At 40.7% G+C, this 20663-nt stretch overlaps 1 protein-coding gene across 1 annotated transcript; it reads right to left on the bottom strand.

Annotated features, from left to right (window-relative positions):
- Positions 1–3748: 3748 nt before the first annotated feature.
- Positions 3749–19386, bottom strand: slc6a1b (solute carrier family 6 member 1b). The gene is made up of 15 exons (XM_070958803.1): positions 18986–19386; positions 17193–17612; positions 16768–16899; positions 16402–16502; positions 15779–15888; positions 15201–15333; positions 14212–14346; positions 13273–13376; positions 12607–12731; positions 12024–12136; positions 11559–11690; positions 9306–9408; positions 9003–9103; positions 8065–8232; positions 3749–6379 (listed from the first exon to the last, which is right to left on the bottom strand). The coding sequence occupies exons 2-15, from the start codon at positions 17437–17439 to the stop codon at positions 6266–6268; spliced, it is 1818 nt and encodes a 605-aa protein (XP_070814904.1). The 5' UTR covers positions 17440–17612; positions 18986–19386; the 3' UTR covers positions 3749–6265.
- Positions 19387–20663: the final 1277 nt, after the last annotated feature.

The following is a 20663-nucleotide window of genomic DNA, read 5'->3' as shown; positions in this document are numbered from 1 at the left end:
TTTCACATAATATCTGCTGCTGGGCTCTGTGTCTAAAGCGGTTTTTGGAGGGATGTTATTATCACCACTCCACAACTCTCTGCTTTGCTGAGCTTGTAGCTTGCAAGGATCGATGATGTCAGAGCCAGGATGCCTATTATAAACTCTATCCTGTATTTACATGAGAATCTGCTCCATATGATTAGGCTGACTGCTATGGCACAAAGCTTGTGAGCAAGGTCAGGAAAACAATGAGAATCTGATGCTATTCTCACGTGACACATAATACTTGCTGCATTGCGTATCCAATGCAACCTGCATTCGAACACGTATTTAAGGTGTCATTTCTCTGTTCAGTCTTTTGATTTGCTGTGCATCACCTGAAAACTCAAGGGCTAACAGCTGCAATCACCTGATGATACTGCTATGTCAGCTGCCACTTGTTACAGCATTTCATCAACCCCACTTACAGCCCAACATCTGTTGGGTACTGCCCATTGTTCCGACAACCCATTATTCTGAAAAATATCCCATTGGACTGAAAGCCCATTTGTCCAACAGCCTGTAATCCCAAGAACAAACGGCTGTTGCTCTGACGGCCCAATGTTCTGATGGTTAGGGCTAGAAAAAAAAAAAGTCTGGGTCAGAGCCTATCAGAGGCAAAGTAGGGCTGAGTCTTCACGGAATAAAAATGGGGGAAAAAAATAAGAAAGAGCGTGTATTTTCATAGCAATAGGCCTTCAGAACAATGATCATCTTGCAATCCCCTCCAGGTACTCCAATGAATCGCAAAGTTCTATTTTATCTTCACCTCCTCCTGGTGTCTTCCCACTGTCTCATCCAAGAATTTTTCCCTGTGCATGTCTTTGTAGTGTTGCCATAATAAATCATAAAAATGGGGTTAACACTTTTGGACGTCTTCTTGAAGGTATTCATGAGTTGTCCGCACAGAAAGTGATGAAAGTGGTTGTGTGAAGTGTAGCTTGGCAGAGAAGTTCAAATTTGACCTACTTTCACACCTCCGCACACCCAACCAGTTGCTGCGTAAAGTGGGCTTGATTGGACTGTCTGTTACAGAAATGTTCAAAAATTGTCAGACACAGCCTGTTGCAATTTTGCAGTTGGAGAAGTGGTTTCAGATCCAACTAGACTATCTGACAAGCACCATGTTTAAGCATTGTGAAGCCTTCTGTTGCCCAGTGGAAACGTTATTAATGTCACTCCCCAATCCCCGGTACGCCAAGAGGGGAGATGAGGAAGGATGCCACCCTCCTTGTTAGCAAAATGACCAAAATGCATCCCCTAGTAGTGGAGAGTGTCCAGGGGTAGAGAGGTTGAATATGTTAGTCCAGTCCAGGGCTTCTCAAAGAAACCCTGCAAGTCAATCCCTGCAAGGCAATTAGGACCCAGCCCATATTGTCAACTGATGGCCCCGCAGGTCACTTTCAACCCACCACATTCCCATCCATTCAGAAAATACATGCATCTAACATTACTTACCAGTGGAAGATGTCCAGTCTGCCTTGAGAGTGATGATCAATCAGTTTACCAATCCCTGACAACGACCCAAAAAGTAATTTATTGTTCGACCATTCTACGAATAGTCACAGAGAATCACAAAGCTCATATATTTGTTTTCATTGGCCAACTGTTGTATTGAGGTTAATTAATACCTTGAATAAAAATCTGATGTGGACATTTGAGTAGTACGTTTGAGAACCCCTGTTCTAGTCTGTCTGACTCATCGACCCTCTATGTGACCAAGAATTTTCCAGATTATAATCTATGGCAGTGACCATGGCTCTGAAATATCAGCAGCCTAACTCGCCGTGTATTGATAAATCCTTTCTAATTGCACCCTCTCTTCTCAGTCATGCCCTTCTGACAGTTTTGTCTTAGTTCTATAATATTCTCTAAACTATAAATTCTCATTTCTATACAATATTATAGCCTATATAGCCTTGGTGTTTATGGTTGAGCTAGAATTTCATTGGTTTGAAGCATACTGTGGCCTGTAGTTTCCTGGGGTGTTGATGCTATGATCGTCACTCCCCAGTCTCTGTTACGTTGAGCTTGGTTTATTCTTTTTGGGGGTGACGAGGTGAAAGCCTTGACACCAAGTGCCCTTGCCGTATATGTAATGCATTCACAACCCACATTCAAATCTGTTCCTATCACTGCAATTGTAGCTTGAAAAAGAGACAAACTAACAAGATGCCCCATGTGACCTTCAGAAGGGACGAACCATGCAAGCAGTGTCACAAAGTAAAGCTGTAAACACATGGTGTGTATGGATAAGCCAAAAGCAACTTAAAATTAAGATGTTTCATCAGTGCTTCAACTGTTGACAAACATCAAGAAAAAGAGCTGAACGAGATTTATACTCAGACAGACAAACGCATATTTTGTTTCGTTACTGTGCCTCCCTCTGAAAACTGCACAAGCAGTTATCTTTTGAAAGATATGTTATTTAATTCCCACTTTTCCCTGACTCCTGTGCTATGCCAGGATTTTTATTTTACTGTTCCCTTTTCACTAATTCTTTGAAATAAAGATGTCTACTTATGCTGTACTTCTTTGTCACTGTTCTTTTTCTGACCATTTGATGGATGTTTGGTTTATAACGAATGTAGGCTAACTACTGCGTAACAGCTGGGAGATGGATGGTGCATTGTGACTGGGAGGCACTGGCTGTCAGCCAGGACAGCGATAGTGTCTGTGCTGGCCCAGCTCTCAGTGCAGGTGTCAGAAACTATCAGCTAAGTTTACAGAGAACATCTCTTGCGGTGAAGGAGCTGATTGCATATTTATTTTCACTTATGTAATAAATCGAGCATTAGCATAACATTGAGCCGGTCAATGTCATGCAAAACCATCCTATTCAACAATGCAGAAAGCGTATTTGCAGAGCATTTCCATACTTTAAGTCAGCGCTTGTAGCTATTCAAAGAGTCACATTCTTTTAACAAACTAGAGACCATCTGTGTGTAGTGTGATGGGATCACACCATGACACCCTCCAACACACCAATGTTCTGACCCAGTACTCAGTAGTCAATACGACATTATTACATTAGTATTCAGTACTCATGGGTCAGATCATACCATCTTTCATGGTTGTGACACCGTACATTCCTTGTAAATGAGGTAATATTTCAACAAAACACATACATGGCAGTACGAACACGGGTAAGAAGTCGGCCATGCGAGGATGGTCGGGCTTATTGACTAAGTCTGGCACAGTTCATCTGTTTGCATCTGCCTCATCTCTTCCGTCACGTGTTCCGTTGCATCACACACATTGATTTGGCTGGTGTTATCCCATAGCAAGGTGACCTCTAGTTTTACCTTCTTACCTAAAGACATGAGAAGACGGGAATGATTCAAGCTGGAATACAGCGATCAATTAAAATGAATGTGAGCCAGGGGCATAAAGTGGGGAAGCCAATGGCTGTTCCCCTTCTTCCTACTCTCTACTTCTGGCACCCTCGCTCAGACTGCACCAATCTTCTAACTGTGCCTTCGTTTTGATCTCAAATACACTCCCGTAAAGTCTCATGACTTTATCTTACACGGTTGTGATGCTGTCACATGGACAATATCTGTCCACGGGCAGACATTAAAACACCTGCAAAGGGCTCAAAACTGCTTCTGGTGTACTTTGTTCAATTCCCCATTGTTGTGTAAAAAAAATCCTTTTAATATGCATTTAAAACTGAGAAAAAGTTAAATTATTGCTCCCCCAATAGAAAGATCACATGACACAGACATTATAATCTATAGGTCTTTATTTATTTTTGCAGATAACATATATTGCAATCATGCTTTTTCATAGAACACCATCTAAAGACATTTATTATATTTTTTTTTACATATAATATTTTACATTAGGCCCATGAAACAGCTAGAAATATACAAAACAATATTCTCTGACTAGACATTTCTATTACATTATTATTATTGTTATCATCTTTATTATTACTCTATCCTGTTATTGTAATTATAATTTTTACAGCTGAGAGAGATATGTGCTTTAGTTTCTGAGATAATATTATTGCAGAAAACAGCAAATAATATCACATTTTTTGTTCAACATTTAGACGAAAGAAAAGAAAAACTCAGGTTGTACGGACATTCACAGATACATGTATTACACAGTCCAGTTTACAACATCATTCAAGAGAGAAAACTGCAGTATGGTAACTTTATACAAAATTCACGGAACCCTTTGTCATTGCACATTTTAACTCACATATCTTTGAGAAAAAAAAGAAACATAAAGAAAATAAACGGGACTGATTCAACCTGATTCCTGTCGCATGTAGCTGCCACAGAAGCATTTTTTCTTGAACCTCCTTCATAGTAATACAGTGATATCTGTCGTCTGTCACAAGTCAGCTTCCATATATATGTTTTCATATTGCCGAGCAAACTTGATATGTAATAATAGGTTTTTCTTTATCCTAAGAAAGGAGTAGTTTCAGTGGTGTTGGCCTGTATAGCATCTGGCTATGTCCTGTTGTGTTAACAGTGCTTTTGCCGGTATTGTCCTCTGACTGAGCCAAAGTTTCTCTCTCCTCGTCTGAAATTGAAAATCTGCACTCGCCACAGGATAGAAACACATTATGGCTTCTACTAAAATGACTGAGTGCAGGCCATCACAGTTCATTTACACTGAAAGAAATGATGCTAGCTGAACAGCACAAAGAAAGGAGGCAACAGTTCGGATCAGCTAAAGAGCGTGCCCAATTATGTATATATAATAAGTGTTTATACTGATTTGGGCGTTCAGGTCTTGTTGCTCTTTATGTTCGATCAATTACAGAAATTAGATTATATTTGTGTGTGTTTTTTTTAAATACAGCATTAATTGTTTCAGTGTATAATGGTAATATCTGAGAGAATTTGGTCACATCCACCTTTGTTCCTGAGAAGTGGGTTACTAAATAGTTATACAAGTAAACTGTTCCAGTCAGAATAGTGGTGGCTGTCAAAGAAACCCATCATGCAGTCTCCGATGCAGCAGCAGCCACTGCAGCTTATTTGTTCTCACAGTTTAACATACAGATCAGACTCAGCATTAGCTTATTGCAACACAGCTCTGTCTTTCTACTTAACTGGTTGTCAGGAGAAGGAAAATCTACACTTTCCAAATAATCTCAGGCAGAAATATAGTGCGCACAGTGCAAATGTGGGATATCTGTATCGGCTACACTTATTGGTGGAGGTGGTAGTTTACAGATCAAGATTGTGCTTCGAGGCGGATGCTGTCTTTACTACTGTACCCTGTTGCTCTTTAGAGACAAAACGGGATGCTTGTTTTAATCCATAAATAGTCAACGGGTCAAATGTCTGCACCAATCGTTCAAACTTGAGTATGATTTTGGTCCTTCTCACTCTCACATATAGAAAACGGCCTAAAAATGATTCTACAAAAAAGATTCAGACAACATACAAAGTTATTGTTCTTCAAACAAAGAAACAATTATAACAGTCTCTTGCTATGTATCCTATGTAGGTTATTTTTGCTGTTGTCACAAGTTTCAATCGAGCCAAAAAGAAGTTGGACGCTTCAAAATTCCATACTTTGCTTGTGCTTTTCAAAGGAAGTCCCAGACATGGGTGGTAAACATTTCAGGCGAACTGCAGGATCCTGCAAGGGAGTGATAGTCTGTCTAAATCATATTTTACACATACAAGCAGATTTGGCCTTACCTGTTGCACATTCCCATATTGTCTTTGCCTTAAATTGGTCAATATTTAATTTTCACTTTACAAACTTTCAAATTGCATTTTTTTTTTTCACCTACTACACTGCATTCATTTTATTGTATTTATTTCATGTACAAGCAAAATGCATTTAATCAATATTTTTCTTTGTACAGTAATTGTAGTTTAGTAGACTAATTAATATCCTCAAAGTAGCACGATACTACTGAATCAATGCGGGCCTCCAAATTTAACTTATATATTCAATATACAGTAATTTCCTAAGTCACATTTCCTTTTCTAAAAAGACTAACTTTTTTGCATAATGAAATTCATAATAACACAATTTTGCTGGGTAGTTTGTTTTTCCTCATAAGTTTTATAACTCTGTATTATACAAATAACAAACAGAAAAACCCCTAAAAATAACTGTGTAATCAGGTTGGTCTCACGTGTCCCCAGGAGGTAGGTGAATAAAAGCAGACATGGAAGTCTGGTGGTCGTTCCCAACCTTGATTACGTTTCTTCTGTGTAGATCGCCAGTCAGGCCACTGAGACGGAGAGACAGACAGAAGTTTCTAGATGTAGGCTTCCTCGTTGGCAGGGTTCTGACTCTGGTTTTCTGTCTGCTGGTCTGGGCCATTTTCCTGAGCCTTCACCAGTACCAAAGGCTTAATCATCATCCGCAGACGCTGCAAGGGAGAGGCACACAGAGGAGTATTAATGTCACTGATATCACGCAGCTGAAACATGCACAGATGGTGTGGAAATTACAATGAGACATTGTCATATACCATTAGCAGGCACCAAACAACTGCAAAATTTGTGATTAAACCCGTGAGCTGTAACAAAGCACACCAGCTACACAGCTGTGAGCTTGATGAATGCACAGCCTCAGGCTCTGAGTCTCAACATTCTCCGAGATATTCTCAGAAAAGACATCTATACATTTTTGCCGGATGTGATATATGGTTATATGAATTAACACAGCCTGCGAAATGGCTGATAAAGAACTGTAAAAGCCAATAATCATGACACTGACAATGTGTTATTGGCCCAATTTACCTAGCCCAAAAAACTATATCAAACCCCTCCAAACTTGGTAAATCTTTGAAATATTATGAACTGTGAGTAGTGTTGGACCCGGGCTGTGCGGCGCAGTAGGCCCTTGCACTGAATGTTTGTGAAACTAAGCGTCCGCCTGGGTGCAGAGTACTAATCAGATGGCTGATTGCTACAATTAGACAATCAGCCATCAGCTGTTACTGCAGGAGCTGACACCTGCACATCGCTTCTGACAGCCTCTGTTGCACTGCCTGCAATTATGGCCCATTTATTCTGTCAGTGATGGCTATAAAGCTATATCTGTCACTAGACACCGTATAGATGTAAGTTTATTTATTCAGCGCATTGTGAATGACTGCAAATCAAAAAGCTCTTAATGTAAATGGCATGCCGGAAAAGGTATTATGTGGCACTGATTAGGATCATCAGATCAATAAAAATGCAGTGTACCATTCTGCTGCATACAAATGAATGTAATTTACTGAGAACACAGTCTGCGGTGTAGCACAAAAAGGCATCTAAAAAGAATTAATTAGAAACTCTATTTTACTAATCCTTTTATCATTATTCTACTCGTCATAGCAATTTATCACGTCCTTACCCAGCATGCCGATGTGTTTGCTCCTTACAAAAGCACTGAATCACAGTGCAGCTATAAAGCACAGAGCAAAATCACATCGGCCTAAGCTGAGCATTTTATCATCCAGTGCGAAGAGTTTTCTTGCTGCTAAATTACATTTCAGGTACTCCTTTCATCGCCAGCCATTATGTAAATGTTGTAAATGTAAGTGAAGATGACATAAATCCTGGATGAGTATATTCTGGTAAACATATTGGAGCCTGACTCTCAGTAAAATTCTACAGGGTGACCTTAAATGTTCATTCAAGCTTTCCTCCATGGGTAAAACTGATCTCCTCTGTAAAATCCTCAGGGCTTGTATGTCGCATTTACATTATCCTCACAAAACATCAGCACCCGCTAAAAACACCACTGCGTTCCCTGTGTTGGATTTGTCTGTCATACAGTATGGAATAATACATTTCAGCCAAAAATCTTCCATACCAAGTAATCCACTTGAAACTCTTAACACAGAGCCTGCCTTGCTGCCGACTGCATATTCAAATTCACAGCAGCTAATGGATGAGTGAAAGCTCAGACGTGGGTACAGTGATGCATATGCTCTGGAAATCGGAGCCTATCATATTTGCATTACACGAGCAAAACTCTTGCTATTTCTATACCAGCAAGCATATGCAGATGCAAAAACAGATTAATTGATTAACAGTAAGACTGAATCCATATTAATCTTACCTCTTTGTATGTGCCTTTGAGTGTGAGGAACATGTAGCCCATGTAGCCAGGGATGAGGGTCATGGAGGAGAGGGCCATGCACCAGCCAACCCCCTGGCCCCAGGCTGGGAACACATAGTCACCCATGGTGAGGGGAACCATCTGCACTGCACTGAACAAGAAGACTCCCTAGACAAGAGGGACAAGAAAATAGATCTCAACACATTCATCATCATGCTCACTGTGTAAATGCAATTAAATCTGCAAAACTGCACAACAAAACATATGAAAATACTCAGTTTCTGTGATATTGTTGTCAGCTTTTATTGAACTTGCACAGGGTAAGGCCTCATGGTGTGGTCTCATTGTGTTTTCCAGCTAATAAGGCCAAGATATAGTCTGTAAGCACCTATTTGGCAAAAAAAACACCTCTATTTCAGCGTGTTCTGTTGACCAGTAGCACTGAGAGTGATTCTAACTGCTGGGGATAAAAATTCAGAGTAACCTTTCAAAAGAAACCAAAACCATGCATGTGCTCCAAATGATTCAAGAACTGCTTTCAGTTTACTTAGGTATGCCTTTGACAGGCGTTTTAGGCTAGTTTTTACGTAAGTGGCATGGGACCAAAATGCAATTTTTCCAATTTTTTTCCAAAAAATATTGCATGAAGGTATGAGATTAAAGTATGGAGCACTCACAGTTATTTAAGACAATCGTTACATCATATTGAAGTAATCAAGTAAATGTAATCGGAGCACTTTTGGTTTCATGCACACAAATAAATCAACAAGAAAAATATTTTTCCATTGAAGAATTTAGCAATCGTTCTAAATACATCCAAGCATCGCCTGAGACCTCATAAGGCTTAATAATGTCCTTGATGGGGTTATTATTTTTCCCTGTTGGTGTCTGGAACATTGTTGGTTAAATCGTGCATGTTACCCACAGATAACACTTACAGCCACAATGAGTGGAGTGAAAACGACCCAGCAGGCCTTCCACCACCGACAGGGCCTGTAGCCAATCATTTCTTCAATGTTGTCATAGAATTTGTTCACACCTGGAACCAAAGATAAAGCACGATGAATGCAGTTTTAGCTACCGAGTACATGATTCATTCATAACTCATGGTTTCAAACATGATTCCAGTCTGGATCTTAGATGTTAGATCTTGATATTTTAGCTCACAACAAGGCAGCAACAAAAGACAGAAATGTTCCATCCATCCTGAAGGAGATTACTGAGACACGAGTGTGCCTCACCATAAAACCATGAAATTGAGATGCACTCAAAGAAGACCAGGAAGAGCAGGCACATCCCGCTAGCTGAGTAGTAGTCGAATAGCTTGAACACATACAGTCCACCCTGCAAAAGGAGAGAGGCAGGGAAAAAGAGAAAAAAAGAAGATGATAAGACTGATGAAGGCAAAGGGGAAAGCATTGAAGAAGCAATTATAGTACTGGACATGCAGGACAGTACTAAATCGGTCAAGTGGAATAACGTCAAGGGCGAGAGCACCAGTGGCTGTGGGTGGTGAGAGTTAGTGACGTCTCATTGGTGAGGACAGAACTGGTGCTAAGACGTCCTCATGGACAACTGCGCTCCTGTGGATGTGCAGTTGCATGACCAGCACAGATCAAGCATCTCCTTGAAACATTTCATGTCTGGCCACAATCAGGTCATTATGGAGACCAGCTCAAAGGGACCTGCTACAGTTCATCAGCTCCTGCCCTGTGATGCTTGATATATTTTATACTGCCCGGAGAAGCGATTAGGGTAACTGCCTCATTCGAACAGGGCTGCATGTGGCATGATGGAAATCTAGTTTGGCAGAAGTAGAGGGACAATGCAGGGTCTTCGAGTGTCATTAGCAAACATGACCTTGGCCTGCAGTGATTCTGTCATTTTTAGCTCAAAAGTAGGCAGACACTGAAGTGTCTTTGCCAACTTTTGCTGACTTTTGGCTCCTTTCCTTGTTGTCCTCATACTAAACTTTGGATTCAAACTGCAACAAAACTGTGGCAGCGTTAATTCTAATTTTAATGGCTTTAAACATCTATTTCGATGAGCTGCACTGCAGTCTGAAGGGAAACTTAAGAATTCATGCCAGCCGTGTTAAAATATGGCTCAGTTAGCATGCTATCAAATGTCGGGACATAAAGTTAGACCAATACAATTAAACAAATATTGTAAATTGTATTTTGATACAAAATAAACTAAACAAATGTAGTAGTTAATCAGCATCTTCATGGTAAAATTCTAAAGATCAGGCACAGTGAACGGTGTTTCTGGGACTCTAAAATCTTTATTTTAATCAGAATCATGGCAGCTGTAAGAGATGTTTTATTCCTTTGAAAAGATACATTTTAAGATTAGGGGATGTTCGAGGTTGAGATGTTCATGAAGTGCGCAACATGATTCAAAGTGTTCAGTATTAACATTTCATAGCAATCTGACCCTCAGACTACATGTATATTTTTTCAATTAAATTGAAATTGTGGCCTGATGGTGGCGTCAGCAGAAAGGTCAGGGAGTTGCTGAATGCGTTAGGGTTCCTCCTCTGTGGACCATGAATATACGCAACATATTTCCATTGTCCAGCGTCATTACTGAGGGGTTGGTCAAGGGTAAATTGTGGCCTGATTGTAGCAAACCATTAAGGATCACTGCAGAGCCAGAATTAATAAAAACACTATATTTCAAGACAAACTGGCCTATAAGAATGAGAGATCTGGACCAAACCAGCTAACCATGTCGTCATCCTTTAGCGGGTAAATAAGTGAAATGAAATCAAGGCTGTGAACCTGTTTCATGGTGTTTGGAGACTGAACCATGATGCTAAATGACCTGAACCAGTTTGGCCAGCAGCTATAGTCTCAGAGGGAGGACGACCCTGTGGCCTCTCCACTCACATGCTCTCCCTTTGGATTTCATATAAGGGTGAGCTGCTTAACAACCTAGCTGAGTTAACAGTGTTGCAGGTTACTGGGTCAGCTGCTGAGGTCACACCACTGGTGTCCTCTGGGACGCTTTAAGTCTGTGAAAATGTTTTATTGTCCTGTGACATGGAGCTAATGGTGTGTGGGTACTTGATAAACTGGACAAATGCAGACTCGATATTGCCCCAATCATGGCAACAGATATCAACCATGTCATTAAGTCAGAGGCTGCTGTGAGTGTTTTTCAGTGGTGGATTGTAACTAAATACATTTACTCAAGTACTGTACAAATTTGAGTATGTATGTCTTCTTCACTACATCTTAAAAGGAAATATTATACTCTCTATTATGCTAAGTAATATAAACTGAAGGACTATGTGTTCCCTTATGGGCTGACAAAATTAAGCTAAATTAGCATTTTAAAAAATGAAGTGATTTTTACTTGTGGTGGACTATTTTAACAAAGTGGTATTAGTACTTTTATTTAAGTAAAGGATCTGAATACTTCTTCCAAATCCTATGAATTAACTACCCAGTAATGTCTGATGGATTATCCAGTAAGAATGACACATTTACCTGTGTGATGTTGGACAGTCCAATGATGTAAGAAATAAGGCAGACAACTGCGATGAAGATCTCTCTGCGTTTTCTGAGAAGATGTGGGAATTCATCAACCAGTGCAGTGATGAAGCCTTCCACGGTGCAGAACTGCAGAGATTGCAGAGTCATGTTAAAAATGTTAAGTAATACACTGTTGCTGCAGTAAAGCTCCATTTCTAAGGTTTATTACGAACTTTCATGAATGATAGTGTAACCACAAGACATTTTACATTATGCCATAGTAATGGTAAGACACACTGTGAAGGTTTTTACTCAGAAACAAAAGTATCCAGGCCTTAAACATGAACATTTTTATTAATTATTCCAGTTTTACTTTTATTTGTCAGAGAATTCCTTGACAGATGCTGGAACATCAGCACTTTGCTTTATGAGTACGGTCCAAAAACCACAACTGAGACCACTTTTTTTGGGTTGTTTTACCTGGCTGTCGATCCCCAGCATCAGCAGCATGGAGAAAAAGAGTATGGCCCACAGAGGAGAGATGGGCAGCTGGGTGACAGCCTCGGGATAAGCCAAAAATGCCAGACCAGGTCCTGACCAAAGATAAATATTACACACATGGTGACGTATATTTATAATGGGACACTAACAAAACATGAGTTGTGCAACTATGGCAAAGAGTTTATTTAAAAACATGCCATTTTTAGCATGTATACTCATCTGTAAGGAAAGTAACTGTAATACTGGATAAGACAAGAACATCTCAAATCCAAAGTGTCCTTGGAGGGAAAAAGTGTGAGTGCTGAATGTCAAGATGAAGTTTCTGTCCTTTGTAAATACTTAAGTATTTACAAAGGACAGAGAGTTTTGCAAAAATCGCTGAGCAATTTTCTTTCTAATAAATCCTGAAATCAAAACTGACACAAAGTGACAAGCTAAAACCTTCCCTTTCTGAGCAAAAGAATAACATCCAGCGATTTCAAGGGCTAATTTTTGCATAGTCGCAAGTATCTCATGCCTGTGCCTATTGTCACCATCGAGTTTCAACATTGATTGCAATTACCTGAGGCTGCCACATCAGCGATGGGTCTCTTTGTTACATTGGCCATGAATCCCACGATGGAGAAGATGACAAAGCCGGCGAACATGCTGGTGAAGGAGTTGATGCAGCAGACAATGACAGAATCTCTGTACGGGAGAGACAAAGCACAAGGCAGTCATTGTCACGCCTATATCAATTCCTTATCAACCCTTCACACATTGTCGGGAGGCATGGGGGGAAGGGACGGTGGAGAGCCATTTTGCATCCTGCAGTAGCACAGCTGCTGAACACATTCATATTGACCTGTTCTCCTAAAATGGCAGTGAGCTGCAGCGGTTTTGAAATAGTTGGAAGCATAGAGGTGCATAGTTGGGCTCCAGGCCAGCACTTATCTGACAATGTGAGAGGCAAAACAAACGTCTGTGCCTATGAGTGTAAAACAGAGCCAAAATAATGAAAAGACTGATGCAGCTGGAGGCTCAAATAGTCCCAAAATAGAAGGTACAGCAGACACTATGTTGCCAGGAAACCAAAAATAATCCCAGGAAGAGACATTGTCACAGCCTCCTTTTGAAAAAACAAAACAAAAAACGCGGGGCTGACCAGTGCTCGACAAAATTTAATCTGCACAGGAACTTGATTCATGTGGCAAATCAAGCAGAAATGCAACACATTTTAATCACCTACCTGTACACGTTGTTATTGAAGGTATTGTAGCTGCCGAGAGCGATCAGAGAGCCTAATCCCAGCCCGTAGGAAAAGAAGATCTGAGTGGCAGCATCCAGCCACACCTGACACACACAGATTAGAAAAAAGATGTTAAAATAGCCAGATGTAGCTATGTAACTATTTAACTGGCTGGGCTGATCGAGCCATGTGCACAAATGTATCTTGCCTCTTAGAAACCTTTGATAAGAACTATTATTCTGGAAAACTGCAACACCTACATGCTGTCTCATTACTCTTTGTCGTATCTGACGCACTCAGATCCCATTGCACTCAATTTAACTCAGAAACACCTCACCCTGTCTAATGATGTTTCTCCACACCTCATCTGACTCGATCTCATGTTCTTCTTGAGCTTTAATGATGTAGCTAAGTAATTTAGTCACAGTCATTACAGAATATAGCACTGGTAAAAAAAAATAAAAAATTTAAAAAATCCATACTATCATAGGGGTTTTATTCTTGTGGACATATATGCATCAGCCAAAATAAGACTGGCACACTTAAGCCTTTCAAGAACTGAGATCTACAGTATACTTTACATTCAATTTTATATAACCTTGTTGTTCTGCTGCTCAATGGAAAATATTTGGAAAATACACTGATAGACATCCTTTCTACTATTTTGCTGCCCATGCAATCAACAGTGATTGGTTGGAGTGGTTGGGTGGTACTTTTAATACACTCATTGAGAATGTATTTGGATAAGATTTAGCTCTGTACACACCTAATTACAGTACTATTCGCCATACAGGTACAGTAAGAGACCTCTACATTGGCATTGCTGTAACTTGTAAACAGTCCCCCCCCCACCAATAAAAAGCCAAAACATATCCAACTGGCGCTGAGCTCATCCTCTGCTGCCCCCTTTATTTTGGTGATCAGAAACAGAGAGCATACCTCAGACTCCTTAAGTTTGTTAAAGTCAGGTGTGATATAGAAGAGAATTCCATCAAATGCACCAGGTAGACTGACGCCACGGCAAAACAGGATGAACAGCATGAAGTAAGGGTATGTGGCCGAGAAGTACACCACCTGTGGGACACAAACTTATTGTTAGAAAAAAACATATATTGTTATCCAAGCTGTTTTTACATCACACAGCTACAGAGCATTATTTTACTTGTAAGATGTGTACTGCAGCGCAACAGCACTGCAGAAGAAGTGAAAACTGCTCACTTGTTCATCTCATTATGAACAGTGTTACAGTAGTGTGGCACCATCCTCACAGCACAGTGCAGCACAGTGACCTAGTCAGACTTCCCCCAGAGGCAAGATGACCCGGGAACGGTTGGGTTCAGCACACTCCCAGTGCACTATTTCCCTCCTCATCTGAACTAAATTTGCACTGTTCTATCAAAAATCAACACAATTCAGATCATTCATGACAAAATGTACTAAAGAGGAAATGAACCAGCAGAGATGCTGTCGCTGTCATACTGCTATGTGTAAAAAAAAATTATGCAATGATGAATCTACCATACATAAACAAATACTGATATAAGAAGTTAAAAAAGCTGCCATGTTGGAATGTGCAGGTGCTCGTGCTTTGGATCAAATGGAAATTACATGTACAATGTTGTGTTGCCTTTGAAAGAAAGGCAGACAAAGAGGGAATATTGCATATCGGTATAAGTTGTGAAATTGTTGTTTTATATTATTTTCAAATGTTTCATGCCAGTAAACCTAAAACTTAGAGTTTAGCTCAGAGCAGAACAAATTGTGAGTGGATAGAAAACAGGCGATGTGAAGTTATGCAATCCCTTCATTTGAACAATAATCCAGCATGCCATTGTACCAATTCTACGACCTTGAGGTTTAAGATGATGCAAATTCAATTAACATTGGATTTTGTTGTGTTTCTGTCTTTGTCCTCTCCTTCTACTTACTTTGCCAGTCCAGCTGACCCCCTTCCAGATACAGAAATAGACGAGCACCCATGCAATGGCGAGTGTAATAGCCAGTGGGATCCTGACCTCCCCAGGCTTCTCCAGGCCCTCGGTCAGCTGGTGCACGTTGCGTCTGCAGGGAAGGAGTAAAGTGGTCTTACCACAGCACATAAATGCATCCTTGATCTCATACATGCACCATGCATGGCTGCACACACAAATATGCACACACGTGTCTGAATATTCACAAAGACCACTCTCCCTGGCTTTCTTTTCTCACCCCTAAAGCTTTTTTAAGCCTTCATAGTAAAGGGAAATCATGCTTGCATGCACACATGTCAACACGCAATTTTTTTACACTCTTCAAATTTTTTTTCTTCGGCTTGTTTGAGGCCCTTATTATACAAAACCATAGTTTTTCCATCTTCTAGAAGTCTCTGGAGGTAAATGCATATCAAAGGATTTGGAGAACCATTGGACCAAATGGCCATATCAACCTTGATCTTCATTATGCACAATAGGGACCATGATCTTGCTGTGTTGCTTGTGATCTAAAGAGAGTTGTGTGTCCAGCTTACTCCCAGAACTCCACCACTGCGCTGGTGAGGTTTCTGGTGTCTGCGATGCTGTAGTTGGTGTAGCAGCGGTCTGTGTTCCAGGAATTGCCACAACTCTGCCATGGCAGATCCTGAAAATTAAAGAGAAAAAAGAGAAAAATCACACAGACAGCTCTTTTTACTTGGACCACTCTCCCACCGCCGGGTCCCATTCTCTCTGGTTGTCGAGCAGCCAAGACCATGATACTCATTGAGATTTCATGCTTTTCTCAGAGGACTGAATGCCTCATCGCCAAATGCATTTATCAATACCTTGTGTAAGGCGCTAATTATGTGGGAAAGGAAGTAATAAATGTCATACCCTGTTAAGGTCTGCACACCCTTATATAAGAGGTGCTGGCAAACAGAAGCTGCCACATAACTGAGAGAGTTACTATGCAAAAAAATACAACCTGTGCAAAAAAAAAGAAAAGAAAAGAAAAAGAAAAACTGCTTTGTTGTGATTTAAAGGGGCACTTTCGTGAAAAGACATTTCAGTAAGGAGTCGGGAAAACTAGACAATTTTAGGATTTTTAAGGTATTCAAGTGGTATTATTACATTGTTTTATTAGGGAACAGCAGGAATAAAAATATCAAATACTCACAGCGGTGAAGGAATTGTACAGATAGTAAATAGCCCAGGAAATGATAACAATGTAATAGATATTTAGCCAGAAGGACAGGACAGCAGCAGCCAGACCCACACCTGAAACAACAGGAGAATACAGGCATTACATGAAATTGTGCTGAAATGTTTCTGTGGGAATAAAGTGATAATAACAATAGGATATGCACGAAATGTTTAAAAGCTTTGGTAGTTTATGGAGGATAAATCTTTGCTCACTGTTACATAATTACACAGAGCCTCAATGTCTGCTTATGTCTGTTTTTCAACCTGGCCTTCATGAAGCAGCCAGTTAACATGAAAAGCACAGCTTAGGGCCTTAAGGATGATATAAAGTGCCTTTTACCTTTGAACATGGGGGCCAGCTTCCATACTCCGAGCCCTCCAATAGAAGTGTATTGACCAAGAGCCGTCTCCAGAAAGAACAGGGGCATGCCAGCAAATATAAGGGTCAAAAAGTAGGGAATCAAGAAGGCCCCTGAATGAGAGGTGAGAGGTAAAGGTATGTAAGTTAAGGTGAATAACAAACTATTAACATTCATCATAATCCAGATAAGATGGATGGTTAAATGAGTGTTTGCTTGCACTCTGCGCCGCAGATCATCAGACAGGCTTGTGCGCAATTACGCACGGTTTAGATGGGGGGAAATGTACTTTAGATATATTTTAATTAAAGACCTCCGGGAGAAAAATGGCAGGTTTTGATGTCGAGATCTTTGCACTCCTTTTGGTATATGGATAAATGAAAAATTGCCAAGAAGTCCTGTTTACCTCCTCCGTTTTTCCCACATAAATAAGGAAATCTCCAGACATTTCCGAGTCCAATGGCGTATCCGACACAAGACAGAAGAAAGTCAAATTTCCCACCCCACGTTTCTCTCTCGGGTATCTCATTTTTCGTCTTCTGCACTTTCACCACCAAGGTTTTGGGTTTGTCGTTTGGCGTGGTGGTGGGCGCGTCGTTCACCGTCTCCGTTAAGACGTGTCCGTCCGAGGCTTTGGTCCCGTTGGTGGCCATGCTCACTGTGAGTGTCGGATAGTCCTGACCAGGGGAGAGGAGAGGGTTTCAGCTCCGGTCCAGGCAGACGGCAGCTTCTCCGTCCTGTACACCCAGCTTCCAGACACCAACCGAGGGGAGACGAAAGTGATCAAGAGCAGGAGCAGGGGCAGCTTAGCAGAGGTCCAGCGACCCTGAAAACATAAGCAGATGTGTATGGAGTTGAAAAAAAAAAAAAAAAAAAATCACCAAGAAAAGAAAAAAAAAATTGAACCTCATGAAATATGTTCAGAACTAATAACTGGGATTCATTTGCGTAATTCTGCCTTAATTGTTGAAGTTATCAAAAAGTTAATTGAAAGTGGAATTATTTCCCCCATTAATAAAACCATCGCTTATTTTCTGGAGGAGAAAAATATTTTCAGATGAAATGCGTGGCCAAATTGCTTCCTTGGGTCGGCATTGTACTGGCCTGTGCTGACAAAGAAGTTTTCTATTACTGGTAAAATATTTATTTTCACGATTATTATGCATGCATAAATTCTAATTCCATGACATTTCTTCAGGGGTGGAGAGAGAAAAATGTGCCCCACGATCCGTGAACCCCACGGGATCAAATAAAGACTTCTCATGCAATAAGAATCACTTTTAATTGCCCGGAGTGAATGCATGTTAGCAGAAATTTAGAGCCTGCTTTTGTCCTTGATTCATTACGCTCTAAATTCAATGGCCCACTTCCCACTGCTTCGGTACAAGAGAAGAGCAATTAAACACGTTTAGGAGTCAGGCGCGACAATAATGTCTAATGAATCACCTGGAGAGGTTAGTAACTTTTCAGAAGACATTTTCGTGAAATATCTGCTGGACTGAGTCAAAATGTTTATTTTACTTTCTAATTAATTATCATTAAGAAAAACAATTAGCTACACCTGTTTTAACAACGTCATTTTAGCAGGTTTTACATTTAAAATGTACGGCATTTATGTTTATTTCCACTTTTTAAAATGCAAAATGAACATCTGCTCGTGATAGTTGGAAGCGCATGGAAGGTGGTGCGCGCGTTCTGCGCTCTCCGTCACCTCGCGTGCAGAGGCTAATTGCGAGCAGAAATATGAAGCAACACGGTCACAAATGTCATGACATTATATATGAGGAGCATTTTATATCAAATTTGCCAGCAATATTTCAAGTTCATGTGACATTCGGCTACAAAGAGACACGCGACATCAAGACAAATTGTCATTTAGTGAACAAAGAATTCTGGGAACATTTTATCCATACAGATCACACATTTCCATTTTACATGTGCACACATTAAAAAAAAAAAAAAAAAAAAAAAAAAAACGTGTCTACGGGACTGAGGGATCAAACACATTAATGACCCTCATCAGATAAGTCTCTTGCATCGCCATCAAGTGAAGTGCAGTCGCACACCCGTGCACATTGCCAAATTCAGCTCATCTGCATGCCAAATTCCTCAGCGGTCCGCGTTTGCAACAAATCTCTCAACAAACACAAATCTATCCCTAATTTACGTTAAATGCATAACGTATAGCAGAATACTTACAGTAAAATCCTTTTATTTCTCAGACTCTTTGCCGACGGGGAAAAATCCGTTTTTTTGTTTTTTTTGTTTTTGTTTTTAAGTTACTTCCTTGCACTTTCTGAATAAAACCAAGGTGCAAACTTTACATCCGACGACAGCGAGCAAGTATACGATCCTGAGGGGGGAGGATGGTGGACAAATGCGTCTTTGAGAGCGAGGTGCTGTCCTGAAAGGAGTGGTGCTGAAAGAGAGGAGGGGAGAGAAGACGGGGAAAGGAGCTGCCGCCGTCTGAGTTGAAGCGAGCAGGGACGTAACATGGAGCGCAGGATCCTCACTCTCATCTACATAGCGTCAATGTCACCTCAAAGTCGACCCTCCCCAACTCCAACATTTCCACCACTGAGATGGCAGCGGGTTTGAGAGAGGAGCATCCTCTTGTCTCAAGGTTTTATATCCTTACTCCTGCAGCTTTTTTTTTTTTTTTTTTTTTTATACATCAGCAAGTTCTCTCTCTCTCTCTCTCTCTCTCTCTCTCTCTCTCTCTCTCTCTCTCTCTCTCTCTCTAGCTGATGCATAATATAGACTTTCGGTTACTTAACATTTCCATAACGTCCTCCATTTGCCGTTGCTGTAAGTTTCTAAAGATTACTACATCCCATCAAGTTGCCACAAATGGCACTTCAGGGACACTTGTTCACTATTTCCAAAACTTCCATCCATCCAGATTTTAGGTGATTAACATGAGGCAGCCTGCATGAAAAAAGGCCATGCCATGAGTAAAAATAAGTAGCATAATGTTGCATCAAACCAGCCCCTCCAAAGCAGCAGATACAAAGGAAGATGCCAATGACTGCTCTAGCTCCTGGCAAAACATGATAAGAGGGTCCCAGCCAATGAAGGGAGTCAGGGTGTGTGAGATAAATTGAAAACTGTGCTTATAATCTTCTTAGCCCGCTGTCTTCCAAAATGAAATACCCTTGTGGAACATCCCAAATGAGCGGTCTTAATGCAGACTTTAACTCCCACATCGAGATAAATTATTAGGGTCTCGCTGGGAGATTAGACTCTCGCAGGGTTTAACAGTTAAAGTTTGAGTTGTGAAAAAGAGTAAGGATTAAACCAACGCTAGTATAAAAGAAAAACTACATCTGCCTTTGAGAATGACAAACGTGAGACTGTTGAAAACGGTGATGGTGATTTTCAATTTGTCCTGCAGTCCAAGTTTGTGCAAATCTGTCAGGTGACACCTTATCATGACTTGAAGCAGCTTCATTTTAATGTCAAGGGGCATCATATACGATGTCTTGGCTTATGTCACTGTTATGGCTGCATGAGACACGTCAAAAATGTCTAAGAAATACCTACTTTCTACCATTTCTTCTCTTCATTTGCTTCATTTCCTCTCATTTTTCTTTTTTCCGCACCATCCCTGTTTCTCTCACGGCTCGCTTCCTTTGCTATCCCCCTGTGTTCATCTGCCCAAATCTTTCCCTCCCATCTTTGGTTCTTTTTTGTCTCCACCCGCCATACTGTCGGCTGTGCAGTGCTGATACAGCGCAACTGAAAAGCCTCGCCACTGAGAGGCAAGGAAAGAATGCCCAGATGGTGAACCAATGAGGGGGGAGCTAACCTTCTAATGATACGAAACAAAATTTAGCATTTCTAATCCCAACTGGCTGATTGGCCTGGAGGCTGTGGC

Source organism: Chaetodon trifascialis, chromosome 3 (genome assembly GCF_039877785.1).
Source record: "Chaetodon trifascialis isolate fChaTrf1 chromosome 3, fChaTrf1.hap1, whole genome shotgun sequence".
Classification (NCBI taxonomy): domain Eukaryota; kingdom Metazoa; phylum Chordata; class Actinopteri; order Chaetodontiformes; family Chaetodontidae; genus Chaetodon; species Chaetodon trifascialis.
The sequence above is the reverse complement of the archived record's forward strand: the minus strand, read 5'-3'. Positions and strand labels throughout refer to the sequence as shown.

What these genes read in the sequence shown, in the direction of transcription:
- slc6a1b (XM_070958803.1), bottom strand. Translation starts at nt 17,439, where the DNA reads ATGGCCACCAACGGGACCAAAGCCTCGGACGGACACGTCTTAACGGAG. An exon ending in CGCTGATGTGGCAGCCTCAG is followed by an intron (nt 12,137 to 12,606) that starts GTAATTGCAATC and finishes ATCTTTGGTCAG; the next exon opens with GACCTGGTCTGGCATTTTTG. An exon ending in GACTGTCCAACATCACACAG is followed by an intron (nt 9,409 to 11,558) that starts GTAAATGTGTCA and finishes CTCCTTTTGCAG; the next exon opens with GGTGGACTGTATGTGTTCAA.